The sequence below is a fragment of the Phacochoerus africanus genome, chromosome 8 (genome assembly GCF_016906955.1).
Source record: "Phacochoerus africanus isolate WHEZ1 chromosome 8, ROS_Pafr_v1, whole genome shotgun sequence".
Classification (NCBI taxonomy): domain Eukaryota; kingdom Metazoa; phylum Chordata; class Mammalia; order Artiodactyla; family Suidae; genus Phacochoerus; species Phacochoerus africanus.
The window spans coordinates 27,238,165-27,251,017 of NC_062551.1; the positions used below are offsets into that span (position 1 = coordinate 27,238,165).

The following is a 12,853-nucleotide window of genomic DNA, read 5'->3' on the forward strand; positions in this document are numbered from 1 at the left end:
CTAAGAGGCAAGAAAAAATGATGAACTACTCACAACCTCATAAACTTTATCTATAGCCTGGAACTCCACATAGCTCAAAATATGGCTTTGAATGCTTTTTCTTTAACAGAATTCCTAATAATTTCAAGCGAGAGGTGTACATTTTTAGCTACATGGTAGATACCCCATATGATTAGCAGGTAATTTAATGTTATCTCCAGTGGGATGATTTATCATAAAGAAAGCCACCAAAAATTGTAAGCAGTCTGGATTCATGTTTATTGAAGCCAGTAATTAGAGACATCTTCTTTTCCAGCACTAGAAAGCAAGGTTCCACATGACTGCATACTGCATCCGGACAGAGCCACACCCCTGGACTAAGGCTGGTGGGGAAATAATCTGTAGTCCTAATTTTAAGTTAAAAACACCAATAAACTTAGTATAGAGACAACAGTGAACTTTCACTTACAGCATCAACATTGTTAAGGTCATGATGTACAGAGCAGTCACCTTCAACTTTGTTAAACTAATAAAACACATCTTCAGTTTAAATACTGGTTTAAAAATGCCAATCAAAAAAAAAAGTGCAAACAAAATTAAATAATTCTAGCAGCATACCCGTTGCATTTTTATGAAAGACCAATTCATGGCCTTTATTGTGGCCATATCTTCAAGATTGGGTTTATTTCTTTGATTTTTCTATTTTAAAGACAAACAGCAGATGTAACCACTATAACGTGTAAAAACAGTCATAAAATTATCTTTAATAGTCTACCATACAAGTGTATTCTGCAAATAAAATGAATTTTACTTTAAAAAGTAAAGGCTGTTTATTGTTTGGCCTTTGGTTCCAATGCTTGAAAACCCCCAAATAACCAAAAATATGTCCCCTCCTCCCACCCCCCTAAAGAGAACCCTGCAGCTCCCCAAAGTTGGTAGACTTTGGCAACTACTGAGCACATGACACTATGCCTCAGTTTCTTCTGATCCTAGGAGAATCCACTTGTCAGGAGAGACACATGTGTCTTCCTTCACAAGACAGGTGTCTTAGCATTTCTTCGGTTTTAGAACATTTTATATTGACACAAAAAGTGCTTATCAGTTTAAATGATAAAAAAATAAACAGAAAGTAGAGTTTTGCATTAAAATTTAAAATCACATTGTATCCCTCACAGGCATGTGCCTTTTGAAGAACTCTTATTTCTAAGGTCACTCTTTTTGTGCCTGCCACCCCTTGACAGCTGCTACAGAGGGATTAAATGACCCCATCATTAGTGTGGCCACAAGCTGTTTGGCATCTATTGGTCATTATATCACAACTATTACTTCACGTCAATTTACCGTCATCACCTGGACAATCTGGTAATTGAAAGCCACAATACATTTAAAAAAATTTTTTTTAAGGGGGGATGTATTTTCAACAATAAAACTGGCATAAAAAACACATTTTTATGTTCATCAGAAAGGCAAGTAAATACTCAGCTTTCTCCTTAACAGTGTTCAGACCTTTACAAAAAAGCAATTCAAGACAGTCTTAGAGTTTTGTTATGTAACATAGGATAGTAAGTTATGCCCAGTACTGTTAGTGGTCAGTTAGATCTGGTATGTAAAAGTAATGACATTAGGGAAGTTATACTCAGACACAGTACAACAAACATTCATATAAAAAAAAAAAGTAAACTCCACATAAGTGAACTGTGGCTTTTCCCTTGGTTTGACAACAAATGTTTTATACATTAAATTAATGGTAGTGTTTACATTTCAATGTTTTGTGTCATATATAAAATTAAAAGTGCCATTTCAAATCCACAGAAGTCACGTCTAGGATGGTGGTATGACATGACAATGTACATGAATCTGCCCTAAATGGAGACATCTGAAACACTTATTTCCATAAGAAAAAAATGCTACAGCTCATGAAAAACATAAAACAAGAGAAATGTATCATTTCTATTTTCAATATAAAACATTCACACTTATTTGTTCATCTGATAGCACTGATCAGACCAGGGAGCTAGGACAAGGCCCTTTCACATCAATGGAACTTCACGAAGGTTTCCACTGACCGTAAGGCAGGGATTGGTGTAAGCCAATTAATCAGAGTGCAGTTACATCAAAAACCTCCCTCGAACTTTCTGTAGAGCACTGCATTAAGGTAAAATGAGAGGTTGGTCACCCATTCTCTACTAGTAGGCCAGCCTGTGATAGTTTAAAAAAAAAATTAAATTAAAAAAAAAAAAAGCAGAAGCTATTTAGAAAACACAATTCGAAGTAAACTAATTTTGTAACTGCTGACTTTAAACACACCCCATGTTGACTGACTACCCCACGATGCACATGCGTGGAGCCCAACACCTCTCATTGAGGACATGGCCTGGGCCAAGCACATGAGTCCTGGGCTGCTGTCATCCTTCCCACCCCCAACATCAGCTCCACCTGACTCAGGGACACCCCCCAAACTTTCTTTCATAAGTTAAAAATGCATTTACAGCAACTCCAATTCCCATTTTGCTTAGTTTTTAGTTTGGAAATACTTCTGATTTTAAGTCTTAAAAATGATTATTCAATTTCTACTGAACACACGGTATTTACTAACACTGCTTATCTCCTCTTCCACTCCTGCAACGTTCAGCTCCCCCATCAACACTTCTCTCTTTCCTCCTTTCAGTCTTTCTCTTTCCTGGACTTTCTGCTACTTAGTCTGCTTCCCATGAACAAGTGAATCTGTTAACATGCAACTGGTCACACTAGCCACCATCAATGACTTCCTGGTCTCATTTGCTCCATCCTGAGAGGAAGCGGGCCCTCTTTCTCTCCATCCATCTTCCTCGCTTCAAGAAGCCTTGCTGAACTTGCTGCCCACAAGAGAGCCACATGCCTGAGAGTCCAAGGGTTATCCTTCACAAAGGGGTCTGACACATAACCTTTCTAAATGTGCATTTCACACTCAGACAAGCCAATGAAGTATTTTTTTTTTTAAGTTCATCTCCCCTGCCCCAAAAAACTGATAGCATGTGCCATATCAGAAAAATCCTGGTCTTAGAGCAGATCAATATACATAGTTATTTGGTCATTTTACATATGCACTTTTTAAGGAGGATCAGGCTTCATTTTCTGTTGAAGAGTTTGTTACCATGGAGTCTGGTTTTCGAGTCATTCTATCCAGTTCTTCCTGAACATTTGTCAACACAGTCTTTTGTCCTTAAGAGAAAAAAAAAAAACCCAAAAAACAAAAAACAGGAGTGATGAGATGAGAATTCTTTCAAAGAAACATTTAAAATTATTCAGACTTCTATAGTCATTTGTGGTGATAATAACCTTGATAAGAATGAGGAAAGCCTGGCATTCCTGTCATGGCTCAGCAGAAAGAAATCTGACTAGTATCCATGAGGACGCAGGTTCAATCCCTGGCCTCGCTCAGTGGGTTAAGGATCAGGCATTGCCATGAGCTGTGGTGTAGGTCACAGACATGGCTCGGATCTGGTATTGCTGTTGCTGTAGCTGTGGCATAGGCCAGCAGCTATAGCTCTGATTCGACCTCTAGCCTGGGAACCTCCATGTGCAGTGGGTGTGGCCCTAAAAAGATTAAAAAAAAAAAAAAAGAAAGAATGAGGAAAGCCTTTTTTCATTGCAATGATTATAAGGAGGACAGACTCCAACTCAGCCCTTCTAAATTCTAAATGTCACGTCTGTGCTCCCTGACTGCATTACTGCCCCCTGCCTGAGGATGCTTTTGTACCAAACACAAAAGCCTTCCTAAAAACCCTCTCACGACCCAACCCCAACCTTACGTGCTCTCATCATCAACTTCCTAGAGGTAGTACTGGAGTTTCTGGCATGCAGCAAACCTTCTATGCCTCAGAAACACAGATGTTTGTGTTTTGCTTCTAATTACAACTCACATGGACATCCTGGAAACACTGTATTTCAGTAAGATGAAGGCTGGCCATTTCAACTTTGCACAAAGCTGGTGCACATGTTTTTTGTCGTCTAATACTAAGTGTGTCCTAGAAACGACTCCTATTTCCTCCCAGGGAATACCAGTTTATAGTCTGGGCCACCAGACCAGACCAGACCAGACCAGACTCTAAGTCTCCTAGGACTCAAGAGCCCCTGAAAGCCCAGGTTGACCTAAGAATGGAGAGATTTCCTGAGGGCCTCCTTTGATCGGAAAATACCAATTAGGAAAAACACTGTATTAACATTCCTTATAGCCAATGGAAAACTAAAACCCTTTTGAAATGGCCTCAAGCTTCCTGAGAAAATGTGTAATTCCCAAGGAACTTGGTTGGTTCTTTTGTTTCAGGGGTCTCCAGGATGTAGAACTGCCCCACCTGCCCAGATGGAAGAACAGACGGATGGGCTGCTACAGAGAGGTGTATGTGTGACAAGGCGGGGAGCTTCACGGAGGAGAAAATGACAATTCCCCAGTGAAACAGTGAAGGTTCACAGGCAGCTCGTGGAAGACCAGGAGTAGCTGAGTGAACAAAATCCTTACAGAGCAACACAGAAAATGAAATAGAATAAATAAAATATCACACTCTAGACCATGACTTCCGATAGAAGAGCTTCTCTAGGGGCATGTATGGTTTAGGATCTACCTCAAATCATCAAACAGTCAGTTCCTGAGAACTTGAATATATCTAAATCTCCCCTTCATTGTGCCAACGGAACAAGCACAGTAATAAGGTAATGCTCCTATATAATATACTGCTCCGTATAAAGGGGAAACCTGTTCAGAACATCGAGGGTCTAAAGGTCAAGTGAAAGCAGACACTCCTGTCTGCCATCCCACCTTGCAGCACCCCTTGACCACAAGGGTCAGAAGTCTTCTGGGGGCCCTTCAGTACCTGACTTCTTAGCTGTGCTCTGCACGCCACCAGCACCAGGGCTTCCAGGTGAGCCTGTTTTTTTACTCAACAGACTGTTGAAGAAGCTGGCCAACACCCCTTCACTTGCTGCATTATCTGGGGAAACATTAAGTAAAAAAGAATCATACAAACTGGATGACTCAATAAAACAACAGCAAACTACTTTTCAGTTTGGAATTATCCATTTGTGGCTTCCTAGTATGCTGAGCACATGCACTGACTAAGTGTTATGTCCTACCACTGCTTAGGCGAATTACATGTTAGCATAATTAATAAATGGAAACCCGTTTAGGTTTCCCACCTGTTCAGAGGCATGATAGATAACTTGTGTTTCACATCATCTCCTGTCCATGAAGCAGTGTTCGCAAAGTTTCATAAGCCCATAACATTACAAAGCTGCTGTGAAAAGTTCTCATTCAGAATGGAAGACAGTTACTGAACATGCAAGAATTAAATACAATTTTGAGGGTTTTACTGCAGCCAGCATCTTTGGGTAGTAAGTCACTTGGCTATGGGCTACTTAAACTAGTAAGTAATTGAGCGTGACAAAATAATGACAATTCATAAATGGTAATAATGTAATCTTACTGAGAAACATAACTGAGAACTAAAAATACACATTTTAAAGTGACTTCTTACGCTGTATTCTTCTCTGAATACAGAGAGGCCTAACCAAAGTCTTATACAAAGCCAGATGCAAGGGCCCCAATTCCAAGAAAGGAATAGGCCCTGATCTCTGCCAACCATAGGGTCCCTCTCTCTAAGAGAGAGGAAGTGGAAAGAGACCTTCCTGGGGAAAACAGCTCAGCTGCTGTGACTCTCCACTTTCTAAATCCAGCTAGACAGCCGCTAAAGCAGGAATGAGGCCCAGGACTAAACCACTCTCCCAAGAGAGAGGATACATACTTTTGATGTTTGGGTCCGGCTTCTTGACTGACGTGCCTGGGGAGGCACTAGGCACACTGGCTGGCCCTCCCCGGCCCTGGGTTCTTGGAGAGCCAGAGGGTCCTCTTGCAGGGGATTCCTAAGTCCAAAACCAGCCCAAGTCACACACAGGCATAAAAATAACAGAAAATAGATACTCCAAAAATGAAGACATGGTTCTGCAGGGTATTTTTCACAGTCTAGAGAGAAGGGTGGCAGGAACAGGAGTTTGTGCCCAGCTCAATCCCTTTTAGATCCCAATTTCTCCTGAGAGAAGAGATATCAAGATAACAAAGCCTGTTCACTTTAACTCCCAGAGCTGTACTCTCTCATCAGACATTTCCTGAGTTCCTATCATGTTCCTGGCCCTGGGCGTTTAGGGAGACCAAATTCCTTCTGAAAATACAAAAGCCCATACAAACATAAGCTCTTATGAATAACGATAGAAAGTCTGAAGAAACCCATGACATTAGCCCTTGACCCTGTTTAGTTTCAGGTACTCACGGAGGCTCTTGTGGGAGTGGCCGGCTGCTTGGCAAGGAGTGACTGCAAAGAGAGGGATATACTAGCCATTAACCAAGGCAGAGTACACCGAAGGTCTAGAGAAATACTTACTTCTGAGCATCTCACTAGAGGGCACAGTTAGTAACAACCAAGTCATCGATTCTACACTATAAATGCAAAAAATTTCAACCAAACAGTTTGGTGTATGATGGGGGGGGGGGGGGGAAAGCTGCCCAGTAACCAGTTCTGAAGCTAAAGAAGCAAGGAGAGCTCAGACAGGAGGAAAAGTTGGCAAGAGAACCATCAACAATCCCTGCTCATCTGTGACTTGTCAAACAGGAGTCTTTAGTGCAACAGCGAAGTGCGACTGGGTCTGCACTCTCAACTGTCAGCCTCGGAAGTTACTCTCCTCACCCACACAAACAATGTGTGCATCAGTTCACTTGCCTTGACAGACAGGGTTGTGTGGGGCAATGGGAAATAATGGAAGGGAGGTCAGGGCATATAGTAGGCAAACTGTCAACATGGAAAACACTATGCCAAAACCCCTACATTTCCAGAGAGAACGAGTACTTAAGATACTGCTAAGGCTACCACTGTAGGAGAATCTGCCAACCAGGCAGGGGATCCTCTCAGGGATCACCTATTCAGTACCAATCCTAGAAAAAGGAGGGAACCAGGAGAAGTGAGAGCAACCCTTTGTCCCCAAAAGCTCTCTGTGGTACCCCAACCTCGCCCTAGGACCTGGCATTTCACTCACGAAAAGGGCTCTGCTCTGGCCTCACTGGTCTTACCTGTTGCTTCATTAGGAACACCTGCTCATCCTCGGCTGCCAACTCTTTGTCGTGGACTAGCTGTGAAGTGAAGCAACACACACTTGACTGTGGTCACCAGCCAAGAACACCCTAACTGCCAAAGTTCACACTGAAAGGAGAATCATGGGCTTGTGTCTCAACACGGGTTTGGGGAGTCACTGTGGAGAATTAAGTTTTTCTAGCCTGGCAAAGATCCTGTTCCAAGATCAGGGTTGGCATGTAGCCAAATGACATTTTTCAGTCTGGTAAGGTTCTAAACAATACCTACCTCCCAGATCATGGTCTGTAGGAGCTCACAGGAGCAAGGAGGATCTATTAACAGTAATCCAGGGGCTCTCCATCATTCATGCTCCACCGCCTGAAGCCATTTACCTAACACCAGATTTAATCTAAAGACTTTCTTTAAAGTTCTTGGATTATTATTTTTTACCCCCCCCCCAACGTTTCGATTGTATGACTTATTTCTTTTCCCATTAAAAACACCTACAACTCCTAGGGAGTTCCTTTTGGGGTGCATCAGAAACAACCTGACTAGTACCCATGAGGATATGGGTTCAATCCCTGGCCCTGGTTAAGGATCTGGTGTTCCCGTGAGCTATGGTGTAAGCTGCAGACACAGCTGATCTGCAGATCTACCATTGCTGTGGTTGTGGTGTGGGCTGGCTATGGCTTTGATTCAATCCCTAGCCTGGGAACTTCCATATGCCCTGGGTGCAGCCCTAAAAAAAAAAAAGGCAACCCCCACTCCCCAAAACAAAAAAACCCCGACTTACAACTCCTATTAAAGTGATTGATTTGGGTACCTTTCTCACGGGAGGTTTCACAATAAAGTCTTCATATGCATCTTCTGGTTTCACAGTTGTGAAATTTTCATGTAAAATAGCTATTTTCTTTTCATTGTCCCAGCCTGCAGGTCTAAAGGCAAAGAGATAGGGTTTGACTTGCTTTTCCTGGGACTGCCTTACAGAATACTCAGCCCACTCTAGAATGACATCCTTTACCACAGTATCTGGTCTCTAGTTGCTCGGACTGGCTTGTACCTTTTGACAGACAAGCCACTATTCCCTGCAGGTACAGTCCATCAGCTCAACCTTGCAGGTCCTGCTCCATACTGAGTTCACGGACTGAAGGAGCCAAAGTGAGATCCTACTGAGTATACACGCTGACCCACAGGAAGTGTTCAGAGCTTTTCCACAACTCCACCCAGAAGAACAAGGACACAATAGGACGCTGTTCTATCAGAGTGGAGAATACAGAGCTGCACAGAGGACAGAGCTCAAGATGGGATGGTTTCTCTTGGGCTTTGGCATGGAGGCACCCCTGTGAGCTGTTTCTCTGAAAACTCCTCTTCCTGATAAGTTTTCTTATGAATTGGTTAATTTTACTGATGTGGGAATATGTGCCCTGGAGCTGAGGGGTGGGTAGTAAGACCCACCCTGGGCCGCAAACCAGAAGGACACAAGTTCTTAAGGATGCTACCTGGATGCTGCCCAGCTTGACACTGCAGGGGAGAACGGCACCAGGTTCCATTAAGTTAAGCAACAGCCCAGAGTAAGGAGCAACTGTAAAATGCTCGACGTGGTATAGTTTTGAATTCTAGAAGCTCTAAAAGATGGTAACCAATTGTTCTCATAGGCCTTTCATACTCCAACTCCTGAACCATAGCTCTATAACCAAGAAGGTACTCAGCCAGGGAGCTCGACCCAAATGGCTCTGCTGACTTCACTGGTTCCCCAACAGGCAACTACCAATAGGACCAAAGGTGCAAAAGGACAGAGCATGGTCAAAATACTGTCCCGACCCATGTCACCTTCAGAAGCTTTGAGCTTCTTCTCCACTCCAGACCAGCCCTGAACCCCACCAGCTCTTCCTCCTCAGGATCACATGTAACTTGGGTACTGACTGACTCCAAAAGCACAGCACTCACTGAAAGCTTGCAGGTTTGGTGCCAGCCTGATCACGCTCAACAATTCTCTAACATCAGTCCAAGTCTCTAAGCCTGCTGTCTGGAAACTGCCCTTTTCCAGTGAGGCTCTCCTCTTCAGTCCTCTAAGAGCTCTTGGCTTTCACACCTTCAGCCTCCTTGCAGACTGTCCCTCCCGCCCTTCCATTCCTGCAGGCCTGTCTGGCACACGCACCATTTCTCCTTCCAGCACCACCCCTCTGGTCTCCCTGCCACACTGCCCCTCCTATCCCATTACTGCCCTACCCCTTCTTGCCTGTGTGTGTCCCTTACAATGCCATGTGCAGGGACCATAGCTCATTCATTTCTGTGTCCTCAGCACAAAACCTGGTCACCTAGGAGGTGCTCAGTATTTGCCGAATGAACTATAATTCTTTTTTAAGTCAAGAGGACATCTAAGGAGTTCCTGTTGTGGCTCAGTGCATTATGAACCCAACTAGTATCCATGAGGATGCGGGTTCGATCCCTGGCCTTGCTCAGTGGGTTAAGGATCCAGCGTTGCTGTGGCTGTGGTGTAGGCCAGCAGCTACTGCTCCAATTCAACCCCTAGCTCTCGAACTTCCATATGCTGAGGGTGCGGCCCCAAAAAGCAAAAAAAAAAAAAAAAAAAAAAAGAAAAGAAAGAAAAAAAAGCTATTTAAGCCTGAAACACTGATCTACTAGCACAAGACATCTTAGTGACCACAGCTTCAACATTTATTTATACACCCATAACACTCGTCATCCTCCTGTAAGAGAATGACGCAAATTCGGGCAAATAAGCATACAAGTCTCTGCCCAGGACAAATAGCCCCAGTGGCTCGCAAAATATGAAATGCCAGAAACACAAAGACCGTTCAGTACAGCTAAAATCCAAGCTGATGGGGCACCAGGGTGGGTGCAGTAATCCCTGCCAATGGATGCCAATAAACCAGATGATTCAACAGAAAATATTCAGGATCCCCAAAGCGCCCATTCTCTATACTTCAACTCCCTCCCTCAGCCAGTATCTTTACCTGAGTTGATTATAAGTGGCAAAAATGTTTTGGCAACTTGCTCTCAGAGAAAAAAGACAGCACCCCTGACCTCACTCCACCCACTTCCCTCAGACTGGACGTAGAATGGCAAGTAATCTGGAAAGGAGCAGAGCAAGGAAGGAGGGTGTACCTATGAGGTCTAGCCCCAAGCATTTTGCCCCAGGGCAGGAGAAAGCTGGCTGCATAAGACAGAGACAGAGGCATCTTACTTGGAAGGATAAAATGTAAAGAGCAAATGTACCATAAAAAGAAGCATCTGCCAAGAGTTCCCAACATGGTGCAAAGGGATTGGTGGCATCTCTGCAGTGCCGGGACGCAGGTTCAATCCCTGGCCCAGCACAGTGGATTAAATGATCCAGCATTGCCACAGCTGTGGCATAGGTGAGAACTGTGGCTCGGATCTGATTCCTGGTCAGGGAACCCCGTACGCCTTGGGGCAGCCAAAAAAGAAAACAAAAAAAGGAAGAAGAGTTTGAAAGCATCACCTATAAAGAACTCACATAAAAACTGCTTCCTTTTCCACAACTAAGGCAGGCGTGGTAAAGTGGAAACCGTATGTTTTATGAACAATGTACTTATACAACAAGTCGAGGTTTTTCTCTTCCTTCACTGATGTGTAAATCAAGGCCGCTCCATCTAATCAATCTGCTTAAGGAAAACCAATTCATTGCAGGGGAGAAAAAGGCAAACACATACAAGCACAATCCTCAAAGTACTAGTCATGGGTTGTTCAGTTTTTGATCAATACATGATTAACAGAAAGTGTTAAAGTTTTTAAAATGAAAAAGGTAATAGCAACAGATGAACCAGGTTAAAAGCGTAAAGCATATGATAGCAGGCCATGTAGTTCGTTTTTTAACATGTAAACTGTTGTCTTCTGCCCATCAGATTGCTTTTCTAGCAGTCAACCTAATGGGTCTGAGGCTAGTCCTGGGAAACCCTCAGCATATCCAACCTATACAGATTCTTTCCCAGACAGATGCTCACACATGCTTAAGTCAAGCACACCTTTTATGAGAAATGGGTAGCTATGTGTTAGTGGCACCTGCCACTGAGCTAGACAAGCCAAAGGGCCCCAAGGAAGTAGTGGGAGCCATCCTTTTTCTCCTCCACCCAGGGTGTGGGATGAAGGCACCAACTGCTATTGGATTTTTATAGAAACAAATTCAAAAAGCTGCTGACACAGCATCTCTCTCATGGAAAGACAAAACATAACAAAACATAAACATATAGGAGATCCTGTAGCATCTAAAACATATCCTGAGAGTTCCCATTTTGTCTCAGCAGATTAAAAACCTGAGTAGTATTCATGAGGATACAGGTTCAAGCCCTGGCCTCACTCAGTGGATTAAGGATCCATCACTGCTGCAAGACATGGCTGGTGGCAGATGCAGCTGGGATCTGGCATTGCTTTGGCTGTGGCTTAGGCTGGCAGCTATAGCTCTGATTAGACCCCTAGCCTGGGAATCTCCATATGCCGGGTACAGCCCTAAAAAGAGCAATCAATCAATCATGTAACTAATCTTTTCTACAAAAAAAAGTTTAAAAATATTTCCGGAGTTCCGTCATGGCTCCCCGACTAGTATCCATGAAGATGTGGGTTTGATCCCTGACCTTGCTCTTTGGGTTAAGGATCTGGTGTTGCCATGAGCTGTGGTGTAGGATGCAGGTGCAGCTTGCATCTGGCATTGCTATGGCGGTGGTGTAGGCTGGCAGCTGCAGCTCTGATGGACTCCTAGCCTGGGAATTTCCATATGCCATAGGTGCGGCCCTCAAAAGACAAAAAAAAAAAAAAAACCAAGACAATAAAATTTGGTAATGAAAAATTATCACATAACGGCTTCTTCGTTTTTTGTTTTTGTTTTTCTTTTTAGGGCCACAAGTGTGGCATATGAAGTTTCCAGGTTAAGGGTTGAATTGGAGCTACAGCTGCCAGCCTATGCCATAGCCACAGCAATACAGAATCTGAGCTGCATGTGTGACCCACACTACAGCTAACAGCAATGCCCGATCCTTAACCCACTGAACAAGGCCAGGTATCGAACCTGTGTCCTCACGGATACTAGCTGGATTCATTTCCACTGTGCCACAAGGGGAACTCCTGGCTTTCTTCTTAACAGGAAAGCCTATCAAATGTATAGTATTAAAAATAAAAAGTAATCGAGTTCCCAATATAGCTCAGCAGCAGTGAATCCTAATACTATCCATGAGGATGCAGGTTTGATCCCTGGCCTCGCTCAGTGGGTCAGGGATCTAACACTCCTAAGAGCTGTGGTGTAGGTCACAGACATGGCTTGGATCCTATGTTGCTGTGGCTGAGGCATCGGCTCCCAGTTGAACCTCTGATTTGACCTCTACCCCAGAACTTCCATATGCTGCATATGTGGCCTGAAAATGCAATAAATAAGTAAATGGTAATCAAAAATAGTCACAAATTATTAGGCCTCAAATTCCAACACAGTAAAAATTAAAAAAGTAAAAAGACAGATGCAATTTCTCCCTAGCAGAAGACTGCATTCAGGAAGTTATATATATATATATATATCTATATATATATATCTGTTTTTGTTGGTGGTAGTGTGCAGCAGCTTGATGTGGGATCTAAATTCCCAGATCAGAAATTGAACCTGAGCCACAGCAGTGAAAGTGCCGAATTGTAACAACTGGACCACCAGGGAGCTCCAAATACTTTATGTCTTTGAGGATGCCGCATTTGGAGAAAGCCTGGATTAGCACACACAGAGGGGAGCCTGTGACCCTGGGCCCCAACACAGCGCCCCA

General features: G+C 43.5%; 1 protein-coding gene across 2 annotated transcripts in view; it reads right to left on the reverse strand.

The window, feature by feature from the left end:
• Nucleotides 1-234: 234 nt before the first annotated feature.
• Nucleotides 235-12,853, reverse strand: part of DYNC1LI2 (dynein cytoplasmic 1 light intermediate chain 2) — a 29,952-nt gene continuing 17,333 nt past the window's right edge. The window contains exons 7-13 of one of the 2 annotated variants that reach the window (XM_047790104.1): nt 10,573-10,708; nt 7,897-8,008; nt 7,073-7,132; nt 6,279-6,320; nt 5,757-5,874; nt 4,775-4,946; nt 235-3,180 (exon numbers count right to left, since the gene is read on the reverse strand). In XM_047790104.1, the coding sequence (XP_047646060.1) occupies nt 4,801-4,946; nt 5,757-5,874; nt 6,279-6,320; nt 7,073-7,132; nt 7,897-8,008; nt 10,573-10,708 (614 nt within the window). In that variant the 3' untranslated portion in view covers nt 235-3,180; nt 4,775-4,800. The remainder of the gene's footprint in view (nt 3,181-4,774; nt 4,947-5,756; nt 5,875-6,278; nt 6,321-7,072; nt 7,133-7,896; nt 8,009-10,572; nt 10,709-12,853) is intronic. The other variant, XM_047790103.1, reaches the window with a different exon arrangement.